This window comes from Fomitopsis serialis (assembly GCF_022376445.1).
Source record: "Fomitopsis serialis strain Sig1Antser10 chromosome Unknown B0H18scaffold_21, whole genome shotgun sequence".
In the NCBI taxonomy this organism is placed as follows: Eukaryota; Fungi; Basidiomycota; class Agaricomycetes; order Polyporales; family Fomitopsidaceae; genus Fomitopsis; species Fomitopsis serialis.
The window spans coordinates 82,113-97,757 of NW_025954981.1; the positions used below are offsets into that span (position 1 = coordinate 82,113).

Below are 15,645 nucleotides of genomic sequence, written 5' to 3' on the forward strand. Positions count from 1 at the left end.
CCGCTTCTCAGCTTCTCAAGTTCTTGAAGCTTCTTGAAGGCCCGAGTCGGGCATAGTCGTTCAGAAAATGCCTCAATGAACGATCTTCAGCACAAATGTCTCAGACTCATATCCCGCGCAGAGGCACAATTGACTCTGCCGCGTAGCGCACGGGTGGATCTCTCCGAATCCACAAGAACACCTTCGCACCGGTCGGGTGTTCGTCCACTCCTCCTGCTCAGCTGACAGCTTGGGACGATCTGGCTTGAGCTCTCTTCCGTCCGAGTCCTCTACGCCCTGTCACTTTCGGCTGACCGACGAAGACTCGCCCCATCCGCCAGCTACTCGCTTGGTGCTCGGAAGGGACGCACCTGACGTCCATCGCTGTCCATAGTACCACATTGCCGTGAGTTCTGCGGAGCTTGAAGGAACACCCAAGACGACGCGACGGGCTAATTGACCTCGGATGATTGATGCTCACTTGAAAGTGGGCATCCGCTGGAAACCCGTGGACCGCTCGTACGCCAGTACCGACCCGTTCCCGAGTCGTGCGTCTTCGAAAAGGGAGGGTATGTGCCTCACAACCCTTCTCCTCACACCACCATCGGATACTCACCCTCCTTTGCGACTACTACAGCTTCGCCCCTCACGACTCCATTCTCATCTCGACTGTTTTAAGTCGGATGCAGGGAGCTTGAACATCAAGCTCTTCGTGTGCCTGAACCATAGCCATGCGGCAGTAGAAACTCTCAATCAGGTATGCATTCACTTGCCAGTTTTCGTCTGCCCCATTTGCGGCACACTAATAGCGGGTCTGCGACTACAAGTGTTATCTTCACACTATGGATGTCAGGTTATGCCGTGTTTAGTGCCAGTAACGGATGAGGGCGGGAGCTGGTCTGGAAAGTGTGTGACAGCCTAACTTAGAGTCATGCGCTCAGTTCAGTAACGATGTGATCTTCAGCGCTTCGGCGCTCGTCGCCTCGGCGGGGTCCAGCCGTGTCGTCCATCGCTCAACCGCTCAACCGCTCATGCTCGACTTTCATCAAGTTACTGCATTGCCAGTGAGCCACGGAGACCACGATGGCGAACTGAAAGCACTCGGATCCCGATGGCTTCATGTGCCTCTCCTTCTCAAAGCTCCCGCTGACTTTCGCTCGTACTGAACGGCAATATGGTCTTGGTCACGGATCGACTCACGGTCACATCGCGTTCATTGTCTCTTGGTTCGCAGAGGGCGCCGCCTACTGGTACTCAGGCGTGAGGAGTGGAATACACCGAGGCGTGAATCAGGTGCGTCGTCATCGAACATCGCTTCGGGGGGCCCAGCTCTAGCCGCCGTTGTGTCTGGCATCGTATCCTCCGGTGTACTTATTCCCTGTCTGTCCATGTCCAATCTGTTCGGTTTCGAAGGGAACTTCTGTACGCGTTGGCGATGCAAATCGAGACTTCTTTGCTGTGTGCCTCGTGTGAACTTGGACTTGGAAATCCCGGTGACCTGCCAACTGCCAACAAGCGACCCACGCCAGAGGAGGGCCACTACTTACGCTGTCGCTCTGTTGAGATGGAGGGATCCTGATGAACGGACGTGATAAGTCTTTGATCACCGGAGGAAGAGAAGATGCACACTCGAGATGTGATCCGGCTTCGACAACCGCAAGTTACTTACCTATAAGCACGTCGACTCCCGAACCTTGGGGTTGAGTAGGATCGGACACTCAGTAGAAAGGCGTCGGACACCTCGAGGACACGCTTAGGTCTCGTAGAAGCAAATGTCATGATATGACAGGCATATCCACTCTGAGGAAACGGGTACAAGGCTCCTTCACTGTCCCACCCGCGAGCTGAACGCATGCTAGCTGGTGCACACCGTTGGGTGGAACAGTGGAACTTGACAGAACTTGAGGCAATGTCGTGCGTAAAGCCACTGAGACGTATCAAATCAGTATACCAGAAATCAGAATGTGAAATATATGGCCGAGCGAAGATATGTAGTCGCTCTTGTAACAGTTGAGAGATCCATAAACGACTCCGCAGTGAGAATTGTCCCTCCCGTGTATCCGTAACCTTCCGCACCTCAAGCTTCAAGCCTTGACAAGCCCAACCTTCATTGGCATCTCGGGTACGGGGCTCATGCCGACGGTCGGGTACTGGATACCAGCCACGTTCCAGAATATCTCCTTGCCAGACGGCGCGAAGGTGAAGTTCGCTAGGAGCACGGACAGGACGATCTCTGCGATAGGCGCGGCCGCGGTCAGTGTCCGGCGATCCACGTATCACAGCAAGCGCCAGAGACTCACTCATCTCCAGCTGCGAGAACTTGAACCCGATGCACGCGCGTCCGCCGCCCAAGAAGGTCATCCTGTCGCAGGACAATACATTCAGCTGACTCGCACATCACACGAGGGAGGGTCGCGCCGGCTCACAGGTGCGAGTACACGCCGGGGATGTGCGCCTCCTTCACGACCTCGGGCAGGGGGTTCAGCCAGCGCTCGGGCTTCCACTCCGCGGCGTCGGGGCCCCACAGTGCCGGGTTGCGGTTCGACGCGAGGATGCCGATGTGGACGACCGTGCCTTCGGGCACGGGAACCTCGTTGATAAGCGTACCGTCGACGCCGCGGATCGGTGCTGAGAGGGGCATCACGATGTCCTCGCGCGTCTTCCGGATCAAGTATGGGACGGGTGCGTATCTGCGGCAGGACATCAGCCTCATGCGCCCCCTATCGCAAAAGAGGCGCGACGCACAGACGGAGGGTTTCACGGCAGATGGCGTCCATGTAGGGCAGCTCGACGAGGACGTCGTACGGGATCTCGGGGCCGTGCTCGCGGACGGCCTCGAGGACTTCTTCACGGAGCTTGTTTTGGACGTCCGGGTGCTTGGAGAGAAGATCGAGTGTGCGTGCGAGCGCGTTCGAGGTCGTGTCCATGCCGGCGAAGATAAACGTGCTGCATGCAAGGTCAGTGCTCAGACAGCCGCCAGACACAAACAATGGGAAGACATACGCCATCTGCCCGAGCAGCTCGTCCTCAGGCAGCTTGTCTTCCTCCGAAGCACTCATGTTCGCTTGCACTGCAGCGAGCTGTCAGCGCGGTCGCGTCCGCGTACATGGGTGTCGTAGGTGCTCACTGAGTTTGCTCATGATGTCCTTGCCCTCACCGATCTGATGCGTGACGGCCTCGTCTCCCTCGCGCATCGCCCGCTTCTTCTCCTCGAAGATGATGCGCGAGTGGTTCTGGATCTCGTCAGATATCTGCTTCGCGCGTCTGAGCTTCGCGCTCGGGATGAGGTCAATCATTTTGCGCTGGAAGGCCGGGGAGCCAATCTTCGTAGCGAGAGGGAGGAGAGGACGGAAGAGACGGAGAGGGAAGGTAGTCGGGCTGCGAATTACACGAAAGATGAGCCAGAGTGAGACTTGGAAGCGCATGACCGGACGCACACAATAGCCTTGACGGCGGTGCCCAGATTGTGGTCCACCGTGTCCTTGACGAGTGGGTCAAAGGACCATCCTAGGCCAGCCTGACCGACGAGCTCAAGTGCGGTGCGGCCCATCCAGTCAAGGATGTCAATTTCGTCTTGGCCGGCCTTGACCCGCACGGTAATGGCTTCCTGGAGCTTGCTCGTTATGCTATAGAATATGGGGAGCATGTGTCGCATGTGCGCGATGGAGAACACGGGATTCAAGAGCCGACGTTGTTTGCGGTGACGTTCGCCAAGGGTAGCGAGCAGACCGTCGCCTAGCATGCAGTGCATCGAGCTGATAACGGACAGTGATGAGACCTCGTTTGTAGGATAAGAGGTGAGCGTACTTACGCAAGGAACTCGGGAGCCTCCTCATATATGTATTGATCCTTGACGATGATGCTAGAGAGAGCGGCAGGATCGAATACGAAGAGCTGCCTGGTCTTTGTTCAAGGTAAGAAATCCGCTCGCATAAATGGAAATCAGGCATGCCGTACCCCCAACGAGCCATATAGTTTCAAGACAGGCCCGTAGTTGAGGCCTATCTCATAGTTGAAGTCCCAACCAGCACGATTAAAGAGTTGCCCCAGGTTCCCTGTCATGATTCGGTGTAAAGGTCATCATTTGTTGGGATAGAACACATTCATAGGTACCATTGAGCCAATGGCCTGACGGGGGACCAGGGATGTTGTCGAGGGGCGAGCGGCCGAAGTAGTTCTTCAAAACATTGAAGAGCACGTATGCCGTACCAAGAAGCGCGACAACGCGCAGGACACTGAAAAGAAGACCCATTCTGTCAACTGGAAGTGAAGAAAAGAAAGAGAGACGGCAGTAGACCAGAACGAGGAGGTTGGTAGGGACTCGGAGCGTATGGGTCAGGTGGCGGTATATATACCTGGCCGGGGGGAGAGGGAATCACGGTCGGCGAGTCCATGTTGTATAGCCAATTTTGTACGATCACGGCTTGCTTGGTCTCCAGATTACCGTTGCTTCGGCACATCGGACGAACACATCATGCTGTCCAATCCCGGGGTGGCAGTCTGTCTGAGACCTCCTCCCGGCCTCCTCCATCCTGGGCATGGAACCGGTTTGTGCCATCAGAGTCGCCTCAGCGACATATCGCGTCAGTACGCACGATGCACGAGGGTCAACCATGGCACCTGCTGCTACGATATGGCCGCCAACGCCGTCAAGTCGCGTCCCGACTGGCAAGTAGGCTGACTGTAGAGGGATGACTGGAGATTGCAGGCGAGCCGATGAGATCGAACCGACACGCGTCGCGAACCAGCATGCCCGAGACACTCGGTCAGAACCGCGACGGTCGGGATATCACCTGTACCTGGCTACTACTTGGCTACTGAACTTTGAACCCGACGGCAAGGCAGCAAATAGCAAAGCCCAGCTGAAAATGTATGGCAGACATCAGGTGTGTTCTGTATGCATGCCAGCGACTGCCTAACGTGTGGTACGGTACGACAGAACGAGACATTCAACATCAGTAGAATTGTCCGGGATGTCGTTTCTGCCCATCGGGGCCAGAGGCACGTCGATGTGAGTGCAGAATCCTGCATGTCTACGCAGCTCCAACAACGCAGTCAATTCGCGAGAGTCATGCATGCAGCATCAGTACCCGGTGTTAAGTCGTGAGTCAACGTATACTGCCATTCTACGATGGAAATTAGTCTGACCATCTCGTCGGACAACGCGCAACCTAATATCCATTCCACTCGGCATTCCGAGTCTGTCACTCCCAATAGTCCTCAGTGCGAAGGACAGTGGCTGGTCATGCGGCCGGTCGAGAACACTCGAACCGTATCGTTACTCCGTCGCTCCGCTATTCAGTTCAGCTTCGGATTGGCCAACCTTCACATGTGCATCTGATGGGGTTTATCTCCCGCACGGCGATTCAGCTGCCCGAACCGTCGTGCTGTAGGTGAGCTCTGAGCCTCCCGATCTCGCCGGGCCTCGTGAAACGTGCTGAAATGTATAGTGCACCTCTGGGACATCGTGCATCGAGCGTCACAATATAGGTTAATCTCCATCTGCTTGCATAGCACCTCATAGCACTCGCCAGGTCTCATGAAGCGTAGTTCCCAGGCTTACTCAGGCTTTCTCCGAGATCTCGGACTCCAGAGATTCACAGGCAGGGACCGCATAGATTTGATCCGAGCCAGTCTGTCGTTGAGCTGCACATACAGCAAGTGCCATGTATACGTACGCCAGGGTAAGCCTCTGATCTGCACGCTTCCATCGCTCATAGCAGGTGTAACGCAAGTCGCATCGCCGGGTTGGGAGCCTGTCAGCGCCATGACCTTGCTCCCAACGGCGGAGAAGAATCCGTGACCCTGGCATTCGACATTATTAGCGAGTGCTGGGGAACGAAGCGGGCATAGCTCGGTGCAGGTGCCGCCTGACTGACGACGCTTTGGGCTGGCGATGTGATAACGAACTGCCCATTCCCTCGAGAAGCAAGGCTGCGGATCCTCCCCTATCCTCCCGCGCTCGGCGCTAATTTGAATCCTACGAAAAGAGCTGCCTCGCTGGTGCAGACGCACCGAACCCCCGCGCTGAAGTACATCTGAAGTGACAGCGCATCTGGTTTCCTCAGCGCTCTTTGTCTGTGCGTTGCGCTGTCGTCAACCTGTCTGTCCGCCTCTCTCTTTCCTGCCTTTCCTGCCTTTGCTATTCGTTGACGCTGGGTGTGTAATGTAGAACCGTCGTATGCCATGGTAGGTCTCTGTTCGAAATTATCAATACGCGTCACTCAAGGCTTCCTTAGATGCCTTTCGGAGAATGAGCTCTGTCAGCTCTTGGCGCAAGCAAAGAGGATGGTCAGCTCCTATAACTGGCTCGAGTCTGTTGGAAAGAGTCGGTGAGCACAGAGTAAGGCTGGTACGAGTCGATTGCACCGCGTGCGCAAGATCTTGGGTTGCATCGGTGCCTTCGGGACGTGATTTGGGTGACTCACTCCTCGTGCGACAGCTGGACGGCACGCAAACGTTCGGTTCGCAGAATGACGCAACACTAGTGAAGACATATCTCCATCGCTCATTCAACGGTTCGGGATGCTCGTGGGTCCGAAGAGGCAGCTCCAGCGTGACAACGCATTCCAGATGAATCGACGACGGAGGAAAATTACAGGGACTATGACTGAGATCCCCTACCCCGCTCCGTCCAATTTCACAGCGTCTCTACTAGGTGTCAATCGTGACGTCGGTCTCGTCGGTGGGTCTAACAAACTCTACGCGTACACTCGGCATATCTCGCTGTGATTTCGAATCTCGTTGCCGGAGCAAACGTAAAGAAGGGGTACTGCGCCGTGAGTAAGTAGTTCAGTCCCGAGCCTGAGTCATACAACGCACCTGCGGTCGCCTATAAACGAAGTTAGCGCTCCAGCGCTCAGATTACTCGAACTCGTACGAAAAGAGCCTACTCACTGGTGAGCATACATGACACCCCCCATATCCTCGTTGCATTCAGTCTTCGCTGACATCTTGTTTTGAGATTGCCCCGCCTTCGTGCTCCGTTGGATCATCTATCTCTACTTTGATCTTCTCTGGTTCAAACACTTCATTGGCATCGCCTGCAGTGATGGATGTCGCCCCTGCTGCTCTCCGGATGCAGCACATCGACGGAATATTACCGATAGCTTTAGTGAGTCAGATTTCGCCGGTTTTCTTCCCTTTGTCAATGACAGTCTACTTGCAGGTTCTCTCGATGTTGTAACAGGTGCACGCCGCTCATCCGTAATACAGTATATACCCTCTTCCGCAGTCTCGAGACTGTCAACGAGGAGCGGCTCTGCGAAGCTCTCCGACATCCCGAACCCACTGGTGGAGACCTTCGGTAGGTATTTCACAACGTTCCTGTGGACACTGATACAGCACCGGGACTTTGAGCGATGCACAATCGCTGTGAAACGGCAGCAGGCACGGGTCCGCTTGGGCTCAGAAGTATTTGTGTCGCTCGAGTGCTATGATGTCATGTCCCTCGATATTCTGATGATTGAACGTTTGAACCTGAACGTTGCCTGAACTCAGATGCCTAAACATCTACTCGATCTCGTGCTGCTGATCAAGCTGTCAATGCGTGCATGAAATCGAAATAATATCCCGCCTCGAAGTCAAGAGGAAGACACGAGAATAAATATCCCATAAATACGACCCCAAAGTACGACCACAGTACAAGCTCAGTGCGCGACCATGCAGAATACACATTCACAGTATACAAATCTAGATCCATGTCCCGAAGTCCGTGTCCGAGTATGCCGATATAGGACTCGCTATGCAAGACCGAGAAACCCAAAAGATGAGACAGATACCACGAATAGTAAAGAGTAGAGGAAACTAAGAAAGGGGAAGGGATTGCAAGCCAGACTCGCGGAATGCCCCTCCGCTCGCCTGACCCGCCCCGATGATCGACGAACCTCAGAACACGCGGGGGCATCGGTGCTCTGAGGCTCGCCGGCCAACGGATCCCAGTATAGTAGTGCAAGAAAGAACAGAAGGAACCCGGAGGAGAACCAAAACCCGAGGAGACTACCACGCTACATGAACCCTAGAGAAATATCGATACAGATAGATTGAGTGATGAAGAGCGATGCTGTATGCGGATGGTCAGATAGACGAGTGTAGCTGAGGGATGAAGGGACGTACCGGAGGCTCAGGCGCCCCGCTTCTTGCCCTTCGACTCTTCGAGGCCTTCTTCTGGCCACGGCCGCTCTGACGATGGCCGGAGGTGGACGCGCGCGCGTTGCGGCTCCAGGCGTGGGCAGGCTTCACGTCCGCCATCTCAGGCTTCAGATCCTAGGCTGCCGTCAGCATGCCGACCAGCAAGGGTACGGACAATGAAAACACACCTCGTCTGGCGAGCCCTCGACCATGGCGTACTTGGCTGCTGAGATAACAACTAGAGACTATCCGGCACGTCAGCGACGGAAGAGCAATAGGTGAATCGGGGAGACGTACCATCCACTTTCCGTCCTTCGTCGTGACAAAGATCTTCCCGTTCGAGTCCCACGGGATGGTCTGACCGTTGGCGATACTCGGGAAGAGTCGAGTGAAGCAGCGTCCGATGAATGGGAAGACTTGCGCTTCGACGACGTTGTGAGGGTCGTGAGCAATCATCGCGGCCAAGATATGGACCCCGATAATTAAAGAGAGGAGCATGACGGTACGAAGCATGTCCTCCGCAGACTTCGAGTTGGCGGGCCATTCGCGAATGAACTTGACACGGATGTCGCCGGCGGCGATGGTCGCGTGGTCGTCGTTCGTGGGCGAAGGTGCATCGCGAAGAGAGGAGCAGATGATGCAGGGGGCGAGGATGATGTCCGTAGTACCGGTGTATCCGCTTGGTGTCTTACGCGCCTCAGGTAGCGCTCCAGAGCCAGGCGACTTCCAGGGTCGATGTAACCGATGTCGATGTTGGTCGTACCGTTCACGAAGGAGAGGCCCGAGGACCAGTCTTCGTCGGAGGGGGCGAGTTGACCGCTGTACCACGAGCGGGGTTAACGGGCGGAACATTATTCTGAGAAACAGACACGTACCTTCGCCACGTCCTGGTGAAAGTACCGTCCCAACCCGTGTTGAGCGAACTGTCCTTGATGCTGAGCAACGTGTGTACGAATCTGCCGTAAACATTAATGTTAGTATACTTGGGTGCGATAGGGATGGACTGGACGTACCCGACAGGGTTGAAGAATGCGTCGGCAGTCTTTCCCCATACAGCGCAGGCCTTGTCGACGCCAAGGGGAGGCTTGAAGGGCGGGGGGGTCCCGTCTTCGGGGCAGTGACCGCTGAGGAGGGTGCCGACGCCGACAGAGACCTCTGCAAACAGCTTGAGGAAGCGCATGGCGAGAGAATAAGAGAGTGAGCTTGAGAAGAGTAAGAGGCTGAGCGAGAGGCGAGGTGCGAGGGACCGCTGGTGGGGGGAAGATAGGGTGGGGGCAGCTGTATTTATACGCCGCGGGGGGCGGCCGTATTTATACCGCCGCGCGGGGCGCGTTGTTTGCGTGTTATTTGTCGCATTCAACGCGATTAAGGTTTGCATTCAACAAAGTCACGTTAGTGAACAAGTGAAGAGTGAAGATAGAGTGGTTTCCTAATCGGGTGGATGGGGTCGTTCGTTTTGCGGGTTGTCTCCTCCCACCACCTTCCTCTGCACTCACAACGAGCAGTACATCATATATAGCACCTAGCTAGCACTTGCGACGCGCGTTGAATCTCTGGCAGTGAGAATTGGCTTGAACAGCGCATATATGCGCAGCCAAGAGCGGACTTCAGTTATGAAAATCGGGAACAGCGAAGACGGGACCCGTGTTCTAGCCAATAACCCGTACGGTTCATGTCCCTAAATGTAGAGACCATCAGCAAGCTTCGCGCACGACAGATGGAAAGATACTGACGGTACGTTCTTCGTTCTCTCAACCTCTGCCCACCAGTCTTAATTGTTCTTTTGCCAGTCGCATGCCGGAGCCGAGGCGCATTTCGTAGGACGCCCTCATGCAATGTTGGATTCATGTCACGAATCCGACCAACCTTTCACCGCAGAGTGGAGGAGGAGTCTATACAGTGAGTGACGGATGATGGCGGGAGCAAACTTGGTCTGGCAAAAGGCTCACGCGCCCAGTTCAGTAAAGATGTGATCTTCAGCGCTCGTTGCCTCGAGGCCGCCAGCGTCGTCCAGCGCTCATGCTCGACTGTCATCGCGGCCAACTTGCCGCGCAAGTTACTTATTGCATTGCCAGCGAAGCATGGTGACTACGATGACGGGCTGAAAACACTCGGATCCAACTCACTTCAGGTACCTCTCCTTCTCAGTGTTCTTGCCGGTCATCGCTCCGAGTCGTATTGAGCGACAAAATGGTCTTCAAGGTCACGGATCGGCTCACCACTGGTCTGCATCGCGTCCACGGTCTATTGATTTCGAGAGATCGCAACAGACGGGTAGGCATGAGGGAATGGATCTATGGGCGCAGGATGGATGAAGAATAAATCAGGTGCGTCGTCACGGAACTTATTTTCCGAGGACACACCTCCAGATGCTGCAGACGGTGCTATGACTGGCATCGTATGCCTGCTCTGTGCCTACCGAAGGACCACAGTACTCCCTGTCTGTACAAATCGCTAGGTTTTGGAGGGAACCTTTGCGTCGGCAATGCAAATTGAGCTTTCCCTGCGGAACTGCCATGGCCTTCTAGCCGGCAGTCGCCAACAGAGGAGCTGTCCATGTTCATACTCGAACACAGCTAATGTGGCTGTTTCGTGCATTTGGCTCATCTGTATATCCCAGCTTCGTGCGCTATAGCACCGAGTCAGGTGCAGTAGCTTTGCTACGGCGCGTGTCCCAAAACATGGCTACTCGAACGTCGTCGCGGCTCGTCGACATGTGTTGAACACGGTACAAGAGCGTGCTGGTTTGACGCTAGCTATATACACGATGAGTCTGATTTTGTCTTGCTGCTCGATGGCTTCATTCACCGACTGTGTACGCTACAGAGCATCTTCGCGTGCACGAGGCAATTATGAAGCGCCCTCTCTCACGCCGCCCAGAGAATGATTGCGGAGGAGGCAGTCTCAAATGGAACATCAATGCGACTGCTTCGCCCCCGCACTCGAGACGATGATCGGTTTCTTGTCCCCTGTAAACGCGCGGCCTTTTTCCGTCTCAAATCTTGGTTGGCAGCGGGTGGTTGCGCGCCTCCATTCGGTTGGTTCTCTTACATGTGCGGTCGGTCGATGCGGTCTAGTCTGTAGCTAATGAATTGGGATGCCGTTATGTGGTGTGCGTCTGTGGCGTGATGTTCCGATCTTCACTGTCTAGACTGACAGATGTGCGATGTTGCTCGAGGCAGTGCCGGTCAGAAGCAGAATCATCACATCTCTACGATATACGTGGACTGCACCTATATAGGCTTCACGCCATGCAGATTCCTGTATTGTGTCCCCTCACTGATCGGTCCCCGCGATCACCATGGAACGATCCCAGTACAAGACTGTTACGACCAAACGTGGTCTCAAATACAGCTACGCGTCCATTCCCGCTGAAGGCACCCCGAGGGACACCCTCCTCTTCGTACATGGCTTCCCCTCAACTTCGTACGACTGGCGGAACCAGGTCGACTCCTTCAAGAAGGCGGGCTTCGCACTGATCGTCCCCGATTTGCTGGGAACGGGCGAGACGGATAAGCCGACGGACGCTGCGCTGTTCAAGTTCAGTGCGATGGCGGCCGATGTCGTTGATATCCTTGACGCTGAGAACGTGGGCGAGGTCATTGTGATTGGTCACGACTGGTTCGCAGCTTCCGCCATCCATCTCATGACCCATACTGGTGAGCTGATGATGGGACTGCAGGGGTAGTGTTCTGGCGTCGCGCCTTGCGAGCTACTATCCGGAGCGCTTCAAGGCATACGCCTTCTTCGCTGTAGGGTACTCCCCAACGTCTGCCGATTTCGATTATGAGGCGGTTCTGGCGTTGATCAAACAGTTTATCGGATATGAGACGTACGGATACTGGCAGTGCGCATCGTTCAGACACCACTTCTGCTTGGTTATGGCTGACAAGGTTCAGGTTCTTCTGCGAGGATGGCGCCGACAAGGTCATCGAGGACCATGTAAGCCTGCGTTGTTATTGCGGCAATCAACCACTGATTGCGGGTCTTGGATAGTTGGAGTCGTTCGTCAGCCTGCTGTATCCGTCTGACCCTGCAATATGGAAGACGGACATGGGCCCCCGAGGGACAGCGAAGGCGTGGCTGCTGAGCGACAAGAAGACGCCTTTGCCGTCTTACCTCCGTGACGAGGTGAAGATACTCTGGTATCTCCCCGCCATATGTTGCTCACCCTTGTACCAGGACGTGAAGCACATCACCGATCTCATCAAGAAATATGGAATCCGCTCTTCCCTCAATTGGTACAAGAGCTACATCGATGGGATAGCTGAGGAAGACAAAGGTATGCTAATTTAGCAGGCTCATATTTCTGCGGGATCTGACTGTTTGCAGGTATACCAGCAGCGAATCAGACCATCACCAAACCGGTGTTGTACGGCGCCTGCCAGAAGGATTTTGTGTGCACCCCCGGGCTGTTTGTTCCTACGATGCAAAAGGTTTGCACCAACTTGACGATCAAAGAATACGACACCGGGCACTGGGTCCAGTTGGAGGCGACGGAGAAGGTCAACGCTGACCTCCTGGAGTGGATCGACGGATTCACGGAGAAAGTGTGAAACGAGCACAGCGGTTGACATCGCTCTTATCGTGGTCAAATTTCATTACGAACGAAGTAAGCTGTTATCAATGCAGTTGTCTGTAGCTTCGCCGCACAGTCAATCACGTCGAGCGGCCCCCGGCCTGCCCATTGTGGTGAGCGCGACTTCATCCCTGTGCTTACCTCTGCAGAGAACGCCTCGATGTTTGAAGGTCGATCGCAAGCAAGGTCTGACCCCCAGAGGAAACCGCGGAATCGCCCATTGCCCACTCCGTCGAGCTAGGTGTGCGATCCAAACACGAATACCAAGCTACTGAGAGATAGGCCATGCGGACCTGAACAGACAAGTACGCCAAGAGGGTCGAGCCTCGTTATTATCGCTCCGCGGAACTGCAGAGAACAAGGGCGTCGCAACCCATGATGATGGAGAGGACCGCCCACAGTGTGGTCCGTGCTTCGGTCGGTGTGCTGATCATCGATAAGGCAGAACGCACAAGGTGATGGCCCAATCAAGCACAAGGGCTGAGCTCGAAATGGCGGACAATAGGTGCGGCTGACTGTTTGTCAGGACCAAACATGGACCCACACGGAGGCGTACTATAAGGAGCGGGGTGGACGCGACTTCGTCCCCCATCGCTCTTGCCTTCCGACCACCATGTCGGACGCACCCTAGCCTGCTGTCTGCCGTCATCGTCCAGTCGGCTTTCGCGCCTATCCTGTCGATGGATGGTCGGCCCCGGCTACGATGCGCCACACCTTGAACTGAGGGCCGGGTCCGGAGCACCAGCAGCCTAGGTACGTTCAATTGTCGATGCATGTGGTTGATGAGTTTACCGACATGACCCGCACCGTTGTAAGTTCTTCCAGTTTGCCACCGCACGACGCCACACCTCTTTGTGCGACCATCAGTGTGTGGCCTTCCTAGGTGTCAGCCACAAAGTAAGTCGGCGTCGAAGCTCATGACGTAGTACACGCGACTGACCGCGGTGACAGATATTGTGCGTCAAGACTGTGTGCGTCAAGACCTGTGATCAACATGCGTGCCTCAAGACTATGCGACTTATGACCGACCTATGCAACAATAAATCCTTCACGGGTTCAACGAATTATGCCAGACGACGGCTCAAAGTCCCGCAAGGGCACACCCGTACGTTGCACATCTGGTGATGGGACCGTCCAGTCTACCGTCGTCCGCACAATAGCGGCGACGTAGGCCCAGCTACTCGCGTCGTCGGTAGCTGGAAGCAGCTGTACTGCAGACGTGCACCAAGGGTCAGGAGTGTCGCGAATACGCGCCTCCGCAGGGACACGGTGCACGGACTCTGTACGGGGACCGTTCCGCCGTTGACTGGTCCGAGACCCGACGCGTCGTCGGTAGACCACGAGGCTAGCCAGTTGTGGCGTGCGGGTGGGACGACGTGGCTCAGGTGAGCATCCACTGTCACCACGGCTCCAGGCATTGGCTGACCTTCATTGCAGGCCACGTCCCGACGTCGAGGATCCAATTGGTCCGCGGCGAGCGCATATCAAACCCTCTACCGCCCATTGGGCACTAACAACCCTGGTACGTCGTATTTGCGCGAACGGGTCCAGCCTCCGGTCTGAGGTGGTCCATGCTGTGGCATGGGCTTCCGGAGGCACCGTACCGACGACGCCGTGCATCAGCGGAGACGGGGCATTGCGCTCACTGTCGACGAGATTATGCCGGGTCACTATGTCGAACATGTACGGGGACGTCCTCGCCGCCGGTGCACGCCCGCTTCGTCGGACTACCGTTGCTGGCTAGCGCATGACGGTCATGGGGAGGGGCGCCGCTCGTGAAATGACATGAGCGGCGCTCCTGGCGAGGGTGCAATGTGAGTCTTCGTCGCGGAGCCGCGGTAGACTATCGCTGACCTTCTTTCTCGCAGGACCGCCCGAGCGAAACATCCCGGAAATTCGGATCCAAACCCTCGATTGCCCCAATCGGGCGAAGACATCCCTGGTACGTTGTTTGTGCGTGAAAGGGTCCAGCCTCTGGCGCGAGGTGGCCTGCCTGTGGTGGGCTGCTGGAGGCACCGTACCGCCGACGCAGAGCACCGACGGCAACACGGCAGACAAAATGCCTGCAGTCGGCCACCGTCATCATGGTACGGGGACGTCCCCGCCGGCAGTGGACGCTCGCATCGTCGGGCTCCTGCATCGTGCTAGCGCACATACGTACCAGGAAGAGGGGCGTCGCTGCAAAAGACAGAAAAATAAAACGAGCGGCGCCCCTGGCAAGGGTGCAACGTAAGTGCTCATCACGATCTTTGCAGAGCGTCTCTGACGTTTTCTTAGGAACACCCGAGCCAAACCTCAAGCCGTAGATACAGTCATTCATCACTCTTACTTCTCACCGCTATTCCCCCCCGACACTCGTGCCCCAAAGAGGTGATCACTCGAGCTCGCCGACGATGCGAGCGATCCGCCGTCGGAGGTTCCGGGTGCTCTTGGGCGTCCGGCGGCACGGGGTTTTAGTGGGTATTGCAAGCGGATCAGAGCACCGTCACCCCTCAATCGGCGACGACGACGAAGTGGTGCGATGACGGTCCTGAGTCCTACACTGTTCTCTCTCGCGAGAGTTCGTGCGTAAATGCATTTTCCCCCGGGAGGAAACGAGCCTCGTCTCGTTGTAGCCCGCAGTCGGGCCCTCCACTCAAAAAAAAAACAAAAAACGAATGCGCGAGCGCGCAGCTGTGCAATACACGGAAGATGAGTCCGGGTGTGTATCGTGACGCTGCCGTCCACTCACCGCCACCGCAGATGGCCTGCCATCACCCGTGGGCGAAGAGGGAGAGCGTGGAGTCGGTGACGTTGTTCCTTTTTTGCACAGTGAAGCCCCTTGACTCCGTTTCATTAGCGTTGCAGTTTGCTGGGTTGGTCGGTTTCTCAAAGATAGCGGCTCGTCGGAGGAGGATATACATACTGAGACCGGATGATGATGGCGGCGAGATAGGGCACCTGTTTTGTAGCGATGA

The 15,645-nt window shown here is 55.8% G+C and overlaps 4 protein-coding genes across 4 annotated transcripts; 1 reads left to right on the forward strand and 3 right to left on the reverse strand.

Annotated features, from left to right (window-relative positions):
• Positions 1-1,718: 1,718 nt before the first annotated feature.
• Positions 1,719-4,721, reverse strand: B0H18DRAFT_906307 (cytochrome P450). Its single transcript, XM_048041502.1, has 10 exons — positions 4,093-4,721; positions 3,937-4,034; positions 3,791-3,882; positions 3,417-3,734; positions 3,107-3,357; positions 2,983-3,049; positions 2,725-2,925; positions 2,406-2,669; positions 2,280-2,341; positions 1,719-2,212 (listed from the first exon to the last, which is right to left on the reverse strand). The coding sequence occupies exons 1-10, from the start codon at positions 4,229-4,231 to the stop codon at positions 2,064-2,066; spliced, it is 1,641 nt and encodes a 546-aa protein (XP_047895193.1). The 5' UTR covers positions 4,232-4,721; the 3' UTR covers positions 1,719-2,063.
• A 2,853-nt stretch (positions 4,722-7,574) lies between these two features.
• On the reverse strand, positions 7,575-9,522 carry B0H18DRAFT_1209929 (uncharacterized protein). The gene is made up of 7 exons (XM_048036341.1): positions 9,123-9,522; positions 8,985-9,065; positions 8,873-8,928; positions 8,407-8,816; positions 8,298-8,354; positions 8,095-8,244; positions 7,575-8,041 (listed from the first exon to the last, which is right to left on the reverse strand). Exons 1-7 carry the CDS (start codon positions 9,485-9,487, stop codon positions 7,997-7,999), a joined length of 1,164 nt encoding a protein of 387 aa, XP_047895194.1. The 5' UTR covers positions 9,488-9,522; the 3' UTR covers positions 7,575-7,996.
• Positions 9,523-11,383: 1,861 nt separating this feature from the next.
• Positions 11,384-12,822, forward strand: B0H18DRAFT_997922 (Alpha/Beta hydrolase protein). Its single transcript, XM_048045476.1, has 5 exons — positions 11,384-11,730; positions 11,792-11,956; positions 12,009-12,051; positions 12,106-12,391; positions 12,442-12,822. The coding sequence occupies exons 1-5, from the start codon at positions 11,411-11,413 to the stop codon at positions 12,663-12,665; spliced, it is 1,038 nt and encodes a 345-aa protein (XP_047895195.1). The 5' UTR covers positions 11,384-11,410; the 3' UTR covers positions 12,666-12,822.
• A 1,528-nt stretch (positions 12,823-14,350) lies between these two features.
• B0H18DRAFT_997932 (uncharacterized protein) lies at positions 14,351-14,884 on the reverse strand. Its single transcript, XM_048045477.1, has 3 exons — positions 14,557-14,884; positions 14,476-14,502; positions 14,351-14,443 (listed from the first exon to the last, which is right to left on the reverse strand). The coding sequence occupies exons 1-3, from the start codon at positions 14,772-14,774 to the stop codon at positions 14,416-14,418; spliced, it is 273 nt and encodes a 90-aa protein (XP_047895196.1). The 5' UTR covers positions 14,775-14,884; the 3' UTR covers positions 14,351-14,415.
• Positions 14,885-15,645: the final 761 nt, after the last annotated feature.